Source organism: Macrobrachium rosenbergii, chromosome 22, assembly GCF_040412425.1.
Source record: "Macrobrachium rosenbergii isolate ZJJX-2024 chromosome 22, ASM4041242v1, whole genome shotgun sequence".
NCBI lineage: Eukaryota > Metazoa > Arthropoda > Malacostraca > Decapoda > Palaemonidae > Macrobrachium > Macrobrachium rosenbergii.
The window spans coordinates 46,993,250-47,013,390 of NC_089762.1; the positions used below are offsets into that span (position 1 = coordinate 46,993,250).

The following is a 20,141-nucleotide window of genomic DNA, read 5'->3' on the forward strand; positions in this document are numbered from 1 at the left end:
AATAATAATGGATAACTAAAAAATTGTGCTAATAACGAAATAATGCAAGATCAGAGGTGAGCAATAATAATAATAATAATAATAATAATAATAATAATAATAATAATAATGGCTACGACTACATGAAAAATTGTGCTAATAACGAAATAGGCCTCTGCAAGATCAGAGGTGAGCAATAATAATAATAATAATAATAATAATAATAATAATAATAATAATAATAATAATAATAATAATAATAATAATAATAATAATAATAATATTGGTGACAAATGTATGATAAATTGTGCTAACAACGGAAAAAAAACTCTGTAAGATCAGAGATGAGCAGCAATAATAATAATAATAATAATAATAATAATAATAATAATAATAATAATAATAATAACTTTGGTGACAAATGAGCACTACTAATAAAAAATATTCATCACATCTGTATGAATTATTATGTTGATAAATACAATGAATCATTTCACTAAGTCGAAACTAAGACAACAGTTAGTATGGGCATAATAACTTTTGATTCGTGGTTTCCTGATGATTACAGAGAAGAAGTAACAGTATTTTTTAAAATTAATTTTCACTGATTCCAAATCACCAATTTATAATCATCATTACGTCGAAACTAAGCCAACAGTAAGATATTATTAAATATAATAACGTTTGATTCGTGTTTTGCTGATGTTTACAGAGAATAAATAAGTTTTTTGTCAATAAATTTTCACCGATTCAAATCGCCATTTTATAATAATCATTACGTCGAAACTAAGCCAACAGTAAGTAATTATTAGATACAATAACGTTTGATTCGTGCTCTGCTGACGTTTAAAAAGACAAAATTGAAGAATCCTGAAACAAAATTTTAACTGACTCCAACAATTTTTTCGCACTGATTGGTCAAAGCGGGAGAGAGAGGGAGAGAGAGAGAGAGAGAGAGAAAATTCCCGCCCCCGGAAACTGATTTGGAAATTAAATCTTGTTTCCTCTCCCCTTCCCAATAAGAGTGTGATTTAATTTTGATATTTTTGCGTCTCCCCCTTTTTCAAATGAAGATTAGTCAGAAAATGAAAGGCGCTTAAATACTGTGCGCGTTCTCTCGATTTAAATGGAAAATCTATCTACACCGTGGATAGATTTTACGGTATTCGTAAATATAAATAGTTTGCATGGCGGTCGTTTAAACAGAATTACACTGGGAGTGTTTATATATATATATATATATATATATATATATATATATATATATATATATATATATATATATATATATGTCTATATCTATCTATCAATCTGTCTATCTATCTATCTATCTATCTATCTATCTATCTATCTATCTATCTATATATCTATATGTCTATATATATATATATATATATATAAATACACACACACACACACACACATATATATATATATATATATATATATATTATAAATACATATATATATATATATATATATATATATATATATATATATATATATATATATATATATATATAATATATGTATGTGTGTGTGTGAGAGAGAGAGAGAGAGAGAGAGAGAGAGAGAGAGAGAGAGAGAGAGAGAGAGAGAGAGAGAGAGAGAGAACATATAGACACCCAGTGAAAAACACAGTGTCCAAACCTGCAATATTCAAACCCTTTTGATTATCCTACCCTCTCATCCGTCTTCGGGGAATTATCCCACGGCATCAATGCCCCAGCCGATGCAAACTGCATCAGGGCACTGACGTTTGCAGAACGTGCCTGAGCGAGACTTCACGAGGCATGTTCTGTCTTCTCGCGACATAATCCAAAAGGAAAACAGCTTAAATAAGACTCGTAAAGGAATGAATGAATGAATATAGAATTTGGGCAAAAGGCCTAGCGGTGCGACCTATGAGGTCATTCAGCGCTGAAAGAGAAATTGAGAGTAGAAAGGTTCGAAAGGTGTAAAAGGAGGAGAACCTCGCAGTTGCACTCTGAAACAATTGTTCGGGAGGGTGCATAGCAAGATGGAAGAAAGAGAATATGAATGGAAGTACACTAAAAGGAATGAAAGGGGTTACAGCTAGGGGCCAAACGAACGCCTTAAGTAATGCCTACAGTGAACCGCGTTAGGTGCACTGACGGCGCTACTCCCCCTACGAGGCTTGCAAACGAATAGATGGATAAACGTGTGAAATTTGCTGCAACACAGATCCCTTTCATGAGAAACATTTTTTTTTTTTAATTATGGTTGATTTAGTTTAATGCTGCAAGATTAAAATCCGTCTAACACCGACTTTTTAAGTAAAGGAAAAATTGCAGATGATACAATCATCCACTAACAAACCCTCATTAGTATTCAAACCTAAAAAAACTAATACTAATTCTCTTTTTAAATATAAGGACAGGAGTCATTTTCCTTAAACTAATACTAATTCTTATTTAAATATAAGGACGGGAGTCATTTTCCTTAAACTAATACTAATTCTTTTTTTAAATATAAGGACAGGAGTCATTTTCCTTAAAGTAATACTAATTCTTATTTAAATATAAGGACAGGAGTCATTTCCTTAAACTAATACTAATCCTTAATATAAGGACAGGAGTCATTTTCCTTAAACTAATACTAATTTTTTTAAATATAAGAACAGGAGTCATTTCCTTAAACGAATACTAATCCCTAATATAAGGACAGGAGTCATTTTCCTTAAACTAATCCTAATTCTTTCTTAAATATAAGGACAGGGGTTAAAGAAAAGGAAAACGGGGGCGTCGAGTATCCAGAATGAAACAGGAAATTACTAATGCAAGTTTTAATGGGTCCTAAAAGAGAAAACCCGAAGACCTGAACGACACTCCATTTCTGGAAGTGGACCTGAGAGCATCTTTTTTAATTGGTCACGTTCTCTTGAGCACAGGAGAGGAATACTTGCTTCCCACACGTCTCTTGTAATGTCAAATACAGTCAGGCTGACGCGAGAGCGTCTAAAATATGCCCTTGTGTGTAGAAAAGCTTTTTTTTTTTTTAACATTCGTATCAACTTTGTTTTTCTTGATGAATCCTGGTTCCCGATAATAAGACGGAATGTATATTTGATGAAATATAATGCTGTAACGCTGGAAATGCAAATTCGCTAAGATAGTGAAAATGAGGCATTATTTATTGAGTTATAAGCGCAAGTTATTCGAAAATCTGACTATCAATTTCAGGGGTATCTTAAAAGGCTCAATGAATTTTGAAGCCTAGATCACTTCTTACTGTTTCTTTTACGTACCTGTTTTTAAATGGGGTTATATAATGCCAACCTTCTTATTACGTGGTTCACACAGACAGTGATACTAGACCCTTAGTCAACTAGTTGAAGCAGAGACAGAGAATATCAAAAAAGTACATGTCCTTCTCGATTACTGGTTTTATACTTTGTACTTGTTAGAATGCAAGGTCGTGGCAGTTTTTTTTTTTTTTTCATTTTTTGCGCAGGTAGTGCTAAATATTTCATTCTAAATGGAACTGTTAACGATTAAGTTCAACTGCTTTTAGTTTTGTTTAAAGTGCAGATGTACACTGGGGTCGTTGCTGTGGCGTAGCCAGGATTTTTTATTGGAGGGGGGCCAAACAGTCAAGACGATTTTGAATATTGCACAAATTTTTGATGATATATATATAATATATATATATATATATATATATATATATATATATATATATAAATATACTACACATATATATATGTATTATATACATATATATATTCAAATTAAAAACTGAGGGATTAGGGTACTGATAAATATAAGAATATAAAGTCAAAAACTTTACACAAGATACTGATTCTTAAACAGGAATAAACTCCAGATGTATAAATGAATACTCCTAATAGATAAATTATATGTAGAATATATAAAATGAAGATAGTTATTGCAAAGGAAAAAATATCTAAATGAATTTTCATCTATAAAGAGGAATTTTATTGTAATTAATACAACTATTTAATGTCAAATGGGGGGGGGGGCATAGCCCACCTGGCGCCACCTGGGCTACGCCACTGGGTCGCTGCTAACAGTCAAACTGTAATAACACCTTCAATAGAGATTACAGAGCTTACTGGTTTTCATCAGTTTTCCTGTATCATTCTATGCAACCATAGAATTGATGGCCAAAGGTCTATGAAAATAAAAAAATAATTATACATATATTATATACATAAAAATACTATAAAAAAGTATACTTTAATATACTAAAGATATCCTAAATCCGTACTATATTTTTGCACATTTTTGCCTACATTTTCAGCAGACCTATTTTTCCGTCAACAGCTGGCAAGAATATAGGATGAAGACGGGGGGCGGGGGGGGGGGGGGGATCTACTTATTCTTAACTAAAAATTTCAATAACAACATCTCTCAACTTGCAGCGTCCCTTCTTTAGGCCTCTAGCTGCAACCCCTTTTGTTCCTTTTACTGTACCTCCGTTGATATTCTCCTTCTTCCGTCTTGCTATCCACCCTTTCCTAACAACTGTTTCATACCGCAACTGCGAGGTTTTCCTCCTTTTACGCCTTTCAAACCGTTTTACTCTCAACTTCCACTTCAGCGCTGAATGACCTCATAGGTCCCAGCGCTTGGTCTTTGGCCCAAATTCTATGTTCTGTTCGAAAGAGACCAAGTGGAGAGATAAAGAGATCGTCGAAAAATTCAGCTCTTAAATGCACTTGTCAATCCCCGAAAACCCTCACTGCTGATCACTAATTAAGATAAGACTTCCAGTCAGTTATTAATTAAATAGAAAACTGTCTGGTAAATAGATGATTAGGGAACTGGCAGCATTTCAATGACTTTATTTCTGTCCTTCATTAAATGTCTTTCATAGAAATTGAGCTTTAATCAAATGCTTTCATTTGTAATTTAAGAGAGCTTTAATTATTATTATTATTATTTCAGTAGATGAAACCTATTCACACGGAACAAGCGCACCAAAGGGGCCATTCACTTGAAAGTCTTTAAGCTTCCAAAGTATGTTGGTTTCAACCTCCCACCGCAGACCCCACACTACAGCAGCAACTGATCATGACACAGAGCCAGTGATTTTCATCGCCCTGGGGGAGACGCGAACCCGCGACATCCGAGTGGCATGCCACGACACTAACCACTATAGCAGCAGACCATCACTAATGTGGTCACATTCGAAATAAATATGCCTATTTTCACACACAGAAAAAACCCTTAATGATGCACAATAGTTCATCAGGAATACCTCTTTATACGCATGATCGTTTGTATTTAAGAGTTTTCGTGATCTGAGTGCCTTACTGCAATTGCACGCAAATAAAAAGGCTGAGAGAGATGTGAGGTATGAGGCACGCGACCTCATCCTACAAGACTTGGTGTATGGCTAATTATATATACATATATGTATGTATATATATGTATTATATATATATATATATATATATATATATATATATATATATATATATATATATATATATATATATATATATATATATATATATATATATATATATATATATATATATATAATATATATATACACACATTATATATACACATATATATATATAATGAATGTGTGTGTAAATTCTTATGGAATTCTAGCGCATGTCAAATTGGTGTACTTCAGAACCGACCGCCATTTTCCTCAAGAATTTCTTCTGTTCTGACAAAAGTCAAGTGGTTGGAGGAGACCATCCACAAAACTAACACGGCATCGTTCTGTTTAAGTAAATACAGATGCTATGTATTTTATATTTCAGATTCTCTGAAACCTCGGGGTGAACTGTGTACTCTCAACCTGCGTATACGAGGAATAACATTCTTTCTTTTATTTGAAATTCAAAACAAGAATCTCGAGAGATATCTGGGTTCAGGAGTCTTTAAATGTATACCATATGGTATGTCCATTTTCATAAATAAATATGTCGAAGGCTTATTTCCTTATAAAAAAAAAAAAAACTTATGCGTACATATTCTCAGAAAGAGTCAACAGAAGAGGAATGATTCAAGTCCCGAAAGTAAGTTATTTCTCTCTTCTCTCTCTCTCTCTCTCTCTCTCTCTCTCTCTCTCTCTCTCTCTCTCTCTCTCTCTCTCTCTCGACTTCTTAGTCTAGAAATCAGAGATAGAGACTTGAGTCTAACCTTCTAGCTATTTACATCTATCTGTCCTATCCATGTACATTACTGATATAAAAGATGAAAAAATGTAAAAAAAAATAGCATCATAAAATCGTTCACAGTAAGATTATTTCATGTCTACAGAATTCTGCCTTCAAAATAAATGCATCAGGATTAGTTAACCAGCATAAATTGAAGTCATAACAAATCAAGATGATAATATATTATGTGAAAAAAAGAAACAGTAGCCTCCTTGTCTATCTATCTTAACATCTCCTTATCCATATCGTCTTGTGGAAGATTTATTTATATATATATATATATATATATATATATATATATATATATATATATATATATATATATATATATATATATATATATATATATATATATATATATATATATATATATATATATATATATATATATATATATATATATATATATATATATATATATATATATATATATATATATATATATATATATATATATATATATATATATATATATATATATATATATATATATATATATTGACCAACATGTTTTGAGATGGTCTGATCATGCAGAGAGAATAAAATTCAGACGTTCTGGAAAGAAAGAGGGAGATCTAGGAAAGTGTGCTAGCATCGAGGAATGTACAGGGAAAAGCAAGTACACTAATAAGTAGATGTGCCTTAAGATATTCAGGTTTGTTCTCCCAGAGATGTCTTGAAATACCACAAAAATCGAGGATTTTCATTCGCATAGCCATAGCTTAAACTTTCTGGACAATCTTTGTGACTGTTTGTGTTCATTCATGAGACCCAACTTTATAACTAAATTTGGCTCCTGCTACAATAATCTGCACTCACTGGCTGAATCTTCTTCTTTTTTCCCATTTGTATGGGGTAAGCAAGATGCCTTCTTTTTGAAGGACTTTGATTTGGCTTTGGGGCAGACTTTGTATTCTCGATCGGCTGCCCTGCCTGTCATCGCTTAGACCCCGGTAGCGTAGGTACATGTATTGTACCAGTCACCAGCGCCCCTTCCCCCAGCAGCGAGGAGACGTTGCGCGGGTTAGGTCGACAGTCGAGACGTGTGAGGTGTCTGTTATGTTTTGAGAAGATGTTGGATATGAACCACCTATTTAAAACCCCGAGTCCGTTTTCTGTCCGAATGCCAGGATGAGGATGGTAAGCACCCTTTTTCCTTGGCTCCAAGTGAGGTGGAAGTTGTTTTTATGTTAAGTGTCCTGTTTTACGATCGACGAGAGAGCTGCCTCCCGTCATTAAGTTTAGTGCGATTTTAAGGGTTATTTCTCTCGTTTAATATTCTCTCCTTTGGCTTTATGGCTCATAGTTTTACGATTTTGTTCTCTTTAATGGGTGGCATTTAAGTTAAAAAGATTCGGGAATGCTTGTGTATAGTTTATCAGAAGTTATTCTGGGGTTAGAAAAGTAGGGTACCTTTTGCCTTTTTAATAAAAAATTTTATCGAATTTTTGTCTAAATATCACTTTTTTATATCCACGATTGTATGCAAATATTTTATATATTTTATCAGAAGTTATTTGGGGTTTCGAGAAGTAGGTTTTCATATGCCTTATTAATAAAAAAAAAACTTTATCCACTTTTTTCCTAAACAGAACTTCTATGAAATTTAAATATTCAGGTTCTCAGAACATTTCATGATTAATTTATTGAATTTTCGCATAATAAAATCGAGGATGACTAAGTATTCGAATTTGTCTTGGAGTTCACCCTTAAGAGAATACTTTTCACGAAAGAAGGTATAATTTCAATAATCATAACAGGTCTACAATGGCAGCCTTGCCATGACAACAGAGCTGTAACCGGAACTTTTTAAAATGGCTACATACTATGATCCCTCATGAGACTATAAAAGAACTCAGGTGTTTGATTTGAAATTCACTAGACAAGATTTATAAATTATATACCCATTTTCTGCTATTGAACATTTTTATTAAGTAAAATGAATTTTTTTTTTTCATTTGAGTCAGTAACTGATAAATGGGGCCAGACATTAAAGGTCTTGGCAAATAAGACGTTAAACAATAATAACTTTCTCTGGGTATAAAATTTTACCTCCTGAGAATTCTTTGGCATTTGTGCAACAAGTTTTCTCTCTCTCTCTCTCTCTCTCTCTCTCTCTCTCTCTCTCTCTCTCTCTCTCTCTCTCTCTCTCTCTCTCTGACACAACAGCTTTTTCTGGTTATAATACCGTTACTTTCAAAGGATTCTTTTTGCTTGGGTGCAACAAGTTTTTTCTCTCTCTTTCTCTCTCTCTCTCTCTCAAAACAACAGCCTTTTCTGGTTATAATACCTTTACTTCCAAAGAATTCTTTAGCATGGGTGCAACAAGTTCTCTCTCTCTCTCTCTCTCTCTCTCTCTCTCTCTCTCTCTCTCTCTCTCTCTCTCTCTCTCTCTCTCTCTCTCTCTCATATAATAATACCCGTGCAAAACAACAGCCTTTTCTGGTTATAATACCTTAACTCCCAAAGAATTCTTTGGCATGGGTGCAACAAGTCCTCTCTCTCTCTCTCTCTCTCTCTCTCTCTCTCTCTCTCTCTCTCTCTCTCTCTCTCTCTCTCTCTCTCTCTCTCTCTCTCAAAACAACAGCTTTTTCTGGTTATAATACCTTTACTTCCAATGAATTCTTTAGCATGGGTGCAACAAGTTCTCTCTCTCTCTCTCTCTCTCTCTCTCTCTCTCTCTCTCTCTCTCTCTCTCTCTCTCTCTCTCTCTCTCTCAAAACAACAGCTTTCTCTGGTTATAATACCTTTACTCCCAAAGAATTCTTTAGCACGGGTGCAACAAGTTTTCTCTCTCTCTCTCTCTCTCTCTCTCTCTCTCTCTCTCTCTCTCTCTCTCTCTCTCTCTCACACACAACAGCTTTTTCTGGTTATAATATCCTTACTTCCAAAGAATTCTTTGGCATGGGTGCAACAAGTTCTCTCTCTCTCTCTTTTAAAACAACAGCTTTCTCTTGTTACAATACCATTACCCCTAAAGAATTCTTTGGCATGGGTGCAACAAGTCCCCTCTCTCTCTCTCTCTCTCTCTCTCTCTCTCTCTCTCTCATAATACTACCCGCGCGGAACAACAGAAACCCATCATCGGGGAACAGATTCATCAACAAACCTTATCTGGCGGACGAGAGTTTCCAATTTATTAAAACACGCCATTGCGGAGAGGGACCCCGGAACTATATTCACTCGGCCATAATGGCTCCGAAGCCGGGATGACACGTCCTTTCAATAACGCCCTGAATAAATCCGTAAAGCTAAAATCATAGTTTATCATTTTATGTTGTTTGCAAGCGAAGAAAATAATGATATTTTCTGGGGCATTATTAGATTTCACGTTTCCTTAAAATTAATTCGCTGGTTTTATATCTGATATGAATTATTGGTTATTATGACCGTAAAGCTGAAATCGGTGTTATAATAGCTGCCTTTAGTATTTAAATTTAATATATGGATTCATTCATCTTGCAAAATTAGGGTAACCATACTTTATGTCATCTGTGTTATTCGTAAGCGAAGAAGGTAATGAAATATTCTAAGTCATTATTAGAATTGATGGTTTCTTAAAAATAATTCGCTGTCTTTGTACTCAAAATGAATTACTGGTTACCATGAAAATTTCAAATATGGATTTATTCAACTGGGAAAATTTCGGTTTTCGCATTTTGAGATTTCACAACTATTATATCCATCTGTAAGCTCAAGTCCAGGCGGCTTTGTATACTTTATTCATTATAATATGATACATCTCTTCAATCAGTATTTTAGTTTTCTGTAAAAGAAAACTATTGTGGCTTCTTTGTCTGTCCGTCCGCACTTTTTTCTGTCCACACTTTTTCTGTCCGCCCTCAGATCTTAAAAACTACTGGGGCTACAGGGCTGCACATTGGTATGTTGATCATCCACCCCCCAACCATCAAACACACCAAATTGCAGCCCTCTAGCCTCAGTAGCTTTTATTTTATTCAAGTTTAAAGTTAGTCATGATCCTACTTCTGGCAACGATATAAGATATGCCACCTCCGGGCTGTGGTTGAAGTTTAACGGGCCGCGGCTCATACAGTATTATACCGAGACCACCGAAAGATAGATCTTCTTTTGGTGGTCTCGATTGTACGCTGTAGCTGCTGTACGGAAAACTCGATTGAGCCGGAGAAACTTCGGCACATTTTTTACTTAAAAATTCAGACGACTGCAAATGTTTCTTGATAACGAATGAAGTTCAATTTGCTACAGCAGTCACACAATATACTTCCGGTTCTGATAATGTAACATCATCTACTAATCAGTTATTAAATATAACTAGGTATGGCAATGTATGAAAAGAAGCAGACGACTTGTGTGGACCTTCAGACTCGACAAACCAACAGAGACGAAGATCTTGCAAAAAGGAACTCTACCATGGAGCGTGCCATGACAATCTCTTCAAGCTCTCAGACAATAACAAATTCCTCGGCGGCTCCCGAATTGTTGTCTAGCTGCCGGCCAGTGACAGGCAAGGACGCTGAATTGCCTCAGCTTTGGCATAAAAAAAAATAAAATAAAAGAATAAAAAAAATAAAGAAATAAAAAAAGCAAACAACGAACATGGTATTATTACGTGACAAGGATGTTTCCTCCCAACACCCGAGGAAGCAATATCCCATGGGGAAAACAACCTTTTATTTTTTTAAAGAGAAATGGCAATGATTCTTCACTATTCACAACTTGGCGAGCGGAAACAAAGCAATAAATAAATAAATAAATAAATAAATAAATAAATAAATAAATAAATAAATAAATAAATAAATAAATAAATAAAAGTAAAAAAAAAAATTCGTTATTACGTGACAAGAATGTTCTCCCCAAGAAAAATTATCCTTTTTATTTGTACCATGGGGAAAACAACCTTTTTTTTTTTTTTTTAAGAGAAATGGCAATGATTCTTCACCATTCACAACTTGGCGAACGGAAACAAAAAATAAAAAGTAAAAAACAAGAATTTTTATTATTGCGTGACAAGAATGTTCCCCCCCCAGAAAAAATGTCATTTTCATTTGTACCATGGGGAAAAACAACTTTATTTTTTTTTAAAGGGACATGGGGGTGATTTTTCACCATTCACAACTTGGTGAGCGGAAAAAAAAAATAAAATTCATTTCCTTTTGTACCGTGCGGAAAACAACTTTATTTTTTTTTAAAACGGAAATGGGGATCATTTTTCACCATTCAAAACTTGGCGAGCGGAAAAAAATTTAAAAATTCTCTTCTATTTGCACCTTGGGGAAAACAACTTTATTTTTTTCAAAGGTAAATGGAAACAATTCTTCACCAATCACAATTTAGCGATGGGGAAAAAAAAATCCATTTTCATTTGTACCATGGGGAAACAACTTTACTTTATTCTATTTTATTTTATTTCATTTTATTTTTTTTTTTAGGGAAATGGAAATGATTCTTCACCAATCAACAATTTGCCGAGCGGAAAAAAAATCCACTTTCACTTGTACCATGGGGAAAAAACTTTATTTTTATTTTATTTTATTTGATTTCATATTATCTATTTTTTTAAGGGAAATGGAAATGATTCTTCACCAATCAACAATTTACCGAGCGGAGCCAAAGAGACGATCTGAGCACACCAGATAAGAGAAACGGTTTGGCAGGCCCGCAAATGACCGCCGTCAACATAAACAAATAAATCCGAGATGACGAAAGAGTGATTTCCTCTCCGGCAAACGATTTGATTGGATATACCTAATCACCTAACCGCTGATCATCCACCTTCAATCACCCTGCGAAATAAATCAGAAAAAAGTGCACAGCTCAAAGCGCAAATATGTTTTCCTGATAATGGGGAACCTGATTGGATTAACTGGGTGGACTTTAATTTGGGAAATCAAAAGGAATGATATACTGAAACCAGATGATGTGTGTTTTTTGATGAAGGTTCTCCTAATCACAAATTATAATGCTAATTATTGCAAGTTTGCAAGGATAGTTATGAGAGAAACCCTCATGCACCGCAATTATTGACGAGGTTTACCCTCGTCCATCATTTGCAAATCTGTTGATGGAAGGTAGACATCAGATAGGAAATCCATTATTGCAATTAGCGTTTGATTATGTTTCTGCTAAACGCAAAAGATAAGTTTTTTTTTTATCATTCTCCCCCGGGTTAAGAAAGATGCCGTTTCTCAGTTAGCTTTGAAGTCTTACGATTCATTACATGAATATCTTGAGGTGAAACTTTAGTTAGTGTGTGTGTGTGTGTATATTTATATACTCTATATATATATATATATATATATATATATATATATATATATATATATATATATACATTCATATAATATGTATATATATATATATATATATATATATATATATATATATATATATATATATATATATATATATATATATATATATATATATATAAATATAGATACACACATACATATATATACTGTATATATACATATACATATATACATATACATATACACAATTATGGCCCCTCTCAAACATGGGAAAGCACACTCAAAAAATGAAACTTTTAACATAGCAGCATCTGCGCTTCCAAATGCCCCCCCCCCAACCTTGTACCACGACAATAACACGGATGAAAAACGCTCTCCCTCTCCAGCCGAATATATGGATTAAAATATGTCCCTCCAAGCACAAAAACTCGTACACAATGTCGGAAATACAAATACCCCTCCTACCCGGTCCCATAGAGGGGGCGGGTTTAAAATGGGCAAGTCACTCCTAATGGCCCTATTATGCACGGAACGTAAATGGCTTCTTGGCCTGGGGGTCCGAAATATTTTCCTCCCCCTCCCAAATTACTGGTTTATCCCATAACGCATAATTTTTTCCATAAAAAACAAATATATCTATCTCTTCATCACCAGTTAAATAAACATAAACCCTTTGAAATGAGCTTCACTCATTGTCACCAGTTAAATGAATGAGCTTCACCCTTTAACGCCAGTTAAATGAATGAGCTCCACTCACTATCACCAGAAAAAATGAATGAGCTTCACTCATTGTCACCAATTAAATGAATGAACTTCACTCATTATCACCAGAAAAAATGAATGAGCTTCACTCATTGTCACCAGATAAATAAATGAGCTTCACTCATTACCACCATAAAAAATAAAAGAGCTTCACTCATTACCACCACAAAAAATAAATGGGCTTCACTCATTACCATAAAAAAATAAATGAGCTTCACTCATTACCACCACAAAAAATAAATGAGCTTCACTCATTACCACCATTTAAACAAATACAAACGTTTTGAAATGAACTTCGTTAAAGGTGAAATTCACCCATTAAAATCATGATAAATCAACAAACATTCTCACGAATTCCGTCATGGCGACAGAATCCAGTATTCAAGGCAGGTGGCACTCACGAGTTCCGTCATGGCGACAGAACTCAAGGCAGGTGGCACTCACCCTCACAATGGTGGCAGGGAGGTCTGTGTCCTCCTCCTCGATGACGGTGACCTGGAGGTTGTCCTCGAGGAAGTGAGGGGATTGTCGTTGATGTCCTCGACGCTCACTTGCACGATCGTGTGCACAGTTCGACCTCCGGCCTCGGCGGCCACGACCAGCTCGTGCTAAAAATAAACAAGATTGAAAAATTAACATTTAAGATCGGGGAATTCAGCGAGGAATTTCAAGGTTGACTGGATATGTAGAATGTGGGATTTTAGGCAAAGGGCCAAGCACTGGGACCTGTGAGTCATTCAGCACTGAAAAGGTTAACTGTCAACATTTAAGATCGGGGAATTTAACGAGGAATTTCAAGGTTAAATGGATATGTAGAAAATGGGATTTTAGGCAAAGGGCCAAGGGCCAGTCATTCAGCGCTGGGGACTGTGAGTCATTCAGAATCTCAAAGCAACTCGCTCAAAAAAAAAAAAAAAAAAACACAAATCTCCGCCAAGATTACTAATTAAAAAAAAAAAAATTAAAATTGCTTGAAAAAAATAAGGGAACATCAATATTATTTACCTCGACACAAAGTCTTAACTAACGATGCGAACACATCTTGAAGGCAACAATTGTTAAACACCAGAATGATATATTAGTTTAAACGAGCCAAGTAGCAGTTTTCTCACAAATAGTAGAAATAAATCACCAGGCATAAATCTTGTGAACTGAAAATCAAACCCTTGGCCAGGTAAAGTGCAACTTCTGTCCTAATGGTTCATAACCACTATATGTACCATGAACCAAGATAAATGTATATAATGTTGGTCCAGCATAATGCTCAAATACGTAAGTGGATGAAGGCGTAACCAAAACAGAGTTACCAAAAAGAGCTTTTGAAAGTTAATTCATTTAAAATCGTTTCATACACACACACACACACACACACACACACACACACACACATATATATATATATATATATATATATATATATATATATATATATATATATATATATATATATATATATATATATATATATATATATATATATATATATATATATATATATATATATATATATATATATATATATACATATATATATATATATATATATATATATATACATATATATATATATATATATATATATATATATATACATACATATATATATGTATATATATATATATATATATACATATATAATATATATATATATGAATTAATTTTTATCACATTACCTTTTTTTATACACAAAACATAACGCTATAAATAATTTCAAGTATAATACGTTGCCATTCGACATCATTTAATATTCTGTTCACATCACCTTGATAAAAAATACATCTAAGAGCTTTTCCCATAATACTCGCCTGCATAATACATAACAGGAACAGTATGGTGCGGCGTAATACCTTCACCATAAACGTCTCCATTACCCACAGGCTAAGCTATCCACTAACCACGGTAAATATTGTGCTATAGAGTAAATAACCCAGTGGACCACATGCTATATACATGCGCCTAAATGTCAGTTTGTCTTGAAACCTATTTATGAATCTATTGTATATATGCAGAATAACAGCCTTACGTATATTATACTTAAATAAGAAATAATTATAGGGGAGATATCTTGAGAAAGATTGCTGACGTTTATAATATATGCGGTGTTAGACATATAAGAGGAAAGAATTTCCTTCCCACCATTGAATTTTACCATGTATTGAACGTTCCAGTTTGCAAGAAGTGGATGGTGGGATATAACAATTAAAAGGGTTAACGTACACCCAAGGAAGAGAGAGAGAGAGAGAGAGAGAGAGAGAGAGAGAGAGAGAGAGAGAGAGAGAGAGAGAGAGAGAGAGAGAGAGAGTTTTTTTACGAATTTGAAAACATGCATAAGTTACGCTCGAGAACGAGTACAAAAGACCTCAATAAAGGCTGTCATACATTATACATTATCAATGTTACATAAATCATGACGTAAGTCACGAAATATGAAAACAAATGACAGCTACTGAATATTAACTAAGAGAAACATAGACATACAGTTAAAAAAAAAAGCAAGACCTGAAAAATTAAGTTTGGAGCATGAATATATAAGCCAGACATTGGAAACATGGTTACTCGGTTTAAATCTGGAGCGTGAAGGAACAAGTAACAAACGCGCCGAAGTTTCTTTGGCGCAATCCAGTTTTCTGTACAGCCGCAACAGCGTATAATCAAGGCCACCAAAAATAGATCTATCTTTCGGTGGTCCCGGTATAATGCTGTATGAGTCGTGGACGATGAAACTTTAACCACGGCCCGGTGATGGCATGGCCTATATCGTTGCCAGACGCACGATTATGGGGAACTTTAACCTTAGATAAAATGAAAACTACTGAGGCTAGAGGGCTGGAATTTGGTATGTTTGATGATTGGAGGGTGGATGATCAACATACCAATTTGCAGCCCTCTAGCCTAAGTAGTTTTTAAGATCTGAGGACGGACAGAAAAAAGTGCGGACGGACACACAAAGCCGGCACAATAGTTTTCTTTTACAGAAAAATAAGAAGAGGGAATAATGAAATGCAGGTTTGTGACACATGATATCTCCACAAGAACACCAATAAGTAATGTACAGTAGTCTCTCAAAGCATCATATTTCCACCCACTTCGTATAAGTTCTGATATGATAAAAAAATAAAAAACTTAGCGCTTAAATCATTGACTATGCCGTAACGTGGAACTGGTCAACATTTCATCCCAGATAAGACCAGGTAACCAAACTTTGCTGACTAACGCCAAATAAAGCTGGTTTGAAGTCTCTGACTGTAAATCAGTTTATATTCTACGATGACTATTGATTATCTTTTCGGCGTTCTTACCTTACGACATTCAAAAAGGAAATCAAGTGAAGAATACGATACAATAATAACTTTAAATACCAAAGATTACGATACAACAATATCTTTAAATACCAAAGATTACGATGCAACAATATCTTTAAATATCAAAGATTGCGATACAATAATAACTTTAAATGCCAAATATTACGGTACAACAATAAATTTAAATACCAAAGTTTACGAAACAATAATAACTTTATATACAAAATATTTTAAATACGGTACAATATTAACTTTAAAAACCAAAGAGTACGATACAATAATAACTTTAAATATACACTAAAGATTACGATACAACAATAACTTCAAATACCAAAGTTTACGGTACAATAATAACTTTATATACCAAAGATTGCGATACAATATTAACTTTAAATACCAAAGATTACGATACAACAATAACTTTAAAACCAAAGATTAATATAAAATAACTTTAAATACCAAAGATTACGATACAATAACAACTTTAAATACCAACGATTACGATACAATAACAACTTTAAATACCAACAATTACAATACAATAACAACTTTAAACACCAACGATTACAATACAATAGTAATTTTAAATACCAAAGATCACGATACAATAATAACTTTAAATACCAAACTCCCACGGCCTGAATATCATACTGGACAGGCTGACTTCCGTCTTCATTCCAACAATTATACCCAATTGGATTCAGCCAGGGAGAATATTTTCCGTAATGGCCATCAGCCGATCACCGAATATTAATAATACTAAGGCTATTGCAAGAATTTTTTGGGGGGGTTATTCACCGGCGCTGTTATTAGGATATGAATAATGTATGGTGTCTCATTATCCGTCACGAAAATATTAATTTCATATGTGAAAGGTTGAAATGAATATGGCACAGAGAGAGAGAGAGAGAGAGAGAGAGAGAGAGAGAGAGAGAGAGAGAGAGAGAGAGAGAGAGAGAGAGAGAGAGTTGACTTTGTATGCTAAAGGTGAATTTCCAAATCGCAGGTGAAGCAATACGTTCTTCAGCGAAGAGATCACGTCCATTATATTTGAAAAGGTTTCAATTTCTTAGGCGAGAAATATTCAACTGCATTTCGCATATATATATATATATATATATATATATATATATATATATATATATATATATATATATATATATATATATATATATATATATATATATATATATATATATATATATCATATATATATATATATATATATATATATATATATATATATATATATATATATATATATATATATATATATATATATATATATATATATATATTATATATATATATATATATCAAAGCATTATTAACCGAATGCATTCAGCCTCTGATATTCGGACATTTTGCCAGCACGACATTATTGGGCTACGCAGAAAGCAAGCGAAGATACTCCCAATTAAGTTAAACGTAGGCTTCGTTTCATTTTACTTTACTAAACACAATCACATACCCACGTGATAAGCGAACGAGTAAAATACAGGTCAGTATTGACATATCCGACAGTAGCGAAAGGGTATGTCAAGTTCAACGACAACAATTCGCTCGGACCGGAAAATTGTATGATCGCAAGGATCTCGATAATGAGCGTTATTTTTCTCTTGGTTTTGCAAATAAAAAGGATTTCCAAACAGAAAGAGGAAGAATGGGAGATAAAATTATTGGTGGAAATAAAATTAAGGGTTAGGAAAGAGGGATCATGTCAAGATTAGCGAACCCACTCACAGCAGGGTTCGCTATTCTTTACAAGAAGATTATTCCGTTCGCTATTCTTTACAAGAAGATTATTGGGTTCGCTATTCTTTAAAAGAAGATTATTGGGTTCGCTATTCTTTACAAGAAGATTATTGGGTTCGTTTTTCTTTACATGGGAATAATCGGGTTCGCTGTTCTAGACATGAACACTTCGGGACCAGACATTTGATCCCTCAGGGGCTAGTACTAAAAGGCGAGATATATTTGACACCCCCGGGGGCTAGTACTAAACACGGCGAAACATTGTAGATGAACCAGCGTTTCGCCGTGTTCAGTACTAGCCCTCATGTGGAATTGGAGTTCGGACCGGTAGGGGTTGGCCATTCTTGGCATGGGGATCATTGGGTTCGCTGTTCTTGACATGGAGATGTTGGGTTCGCTAATCTTGACATGATCCGGAAAGAGGAATGAAACACAATCATAACATACTTACTTGGCAAATGAGCCTCATGCTGACACAGCTATTGGGAGGCGTCTTCGTCAGATAAGCGGACAGGATTACTAAAAGTCACTCGAACGCCTTTCGCTTGTGGGGTGCAGGAGAAAAGTAGTGTTCCTGAGGGCTTATGGAACCGACCGACAGATAGTTTACTAATTGATCTGTTTTGAAAACAAACGACTGAAATATGTTTTGCGTTTGTCATTCCCTAGTTGGCCGATAACCATGAACAGGTTTCGCGTTGAACTGAACTGAATTCGTTTTAAGTATATAAGAAAAATCAATACAGAAACTTTCGAAAATGTATAGGGAAAAAAAAGAAAAAGTCTTCCCACTTCATTCATATTCTGAAAAGAATTCTGCCCCATCACGCCTGAGGCAATGTACTCCCAAATAAACTTGGGTACGCCAAGAGCGATGCTGTTTAATCAGCAAAAATGTCTGCATGCACTTGCCCATTGAAGGTTTGCAATCCTCAGGCCAGTCATTCAGCCAGGAAAACTTCGCGCCGTGTTAAAAACTCATTAGCTAATGTCCGACCAGGTGGCTCCCTCACTGCAACGTCGTCTTGTTTTTTTTTATGCCATTTTTACTTATTATCATTATGGCTGACTTCTATATTAAATGAGGTCTGGGGCTCAACCCATTATTAGTAGTTCAATAACTTCAGGATAAATTTCAGGGATTTGCTGAAGTCTGTGATGGTTTTAGTCACTATATTGTGAGAAAGGGTAGGATTTTCTGTGAATTATCTAAAAAAAAAAAAAAAAAAAAAAGCTGGGAAGGATGATCAATAACTTCAGGATAAATTTCAGGGATTTGCTAAAGTTTACGATGGTTTTATTAACTATATTGTGAGAAACGATACGATTTTATGCGAATTATTTTAAAAAATGAGCTAAGAAGGATGATCAATAACTTCAGGATAAATTTCAGGAATTTGCTGAAGTTTATGATGGTTTTAGTAACTATATTGTGAGAAACGATAGGATTTTATGTGACTTATCTACAAAGAAAAGAGCTGGGAAGGATGATCAATAACTTCAGGATAAATTTCAGGGATTCGCTGAAGTTTGTGATGGTTTTAATAACTATATTGAGAGAAACGATAGGATTTTATGTGAATTATTTAAAAAAAAAAATGAGCTAAGAAGGAAAAAAGACAAAAACTGGAAATGTAGCCTTGTTGGAATACAAAAAAGGGACATTTGTCACTGTATTTCACAAAACCTACTGATCTGTTGTCTAAGGAATATCGCCAGAGGAATGTGTTATTAACGGATGCTCTGTATGAGTATGGTGACACAGATGACATATTTCTTCAAAACCTTTTTCCAATATAATATACATTTTCAATTTGCAACGAAAATAACGATTTTCTTTCTTCTATTTTTAGTATTCTGTAAAAGAAAACTGTTGTGCCGGCTTTGTCTGTCCGTCCGCACTTTTTCTGTCCGCCCTCAGATCTTGAGAACTGTCGAGGCTAG

The 20,141-nt window shown here is 34.2% G+C and overlaps 1 protein-coding gene across 1 annotated transcript in view; it reads right to left on the bottom strand.

Moving 5' to 3' along the window:
• The window catches only part of LOC136850841 (putative neural-cadherin 2), an 812,567-nt gene that overhangs the window by 76,905 nt on the left and 715,521 nt on the right, over positions 1-20,141 (bottom strand). The window contains 2 exon segments of the mRNA XM_067124862.1: positions 13,585-13,664; positions 13,667-13,748. Coding sequence (XP_066980963.1) covers positions 13,585-13,664; positions 13,667-13,748 — 162 coding nt within the window.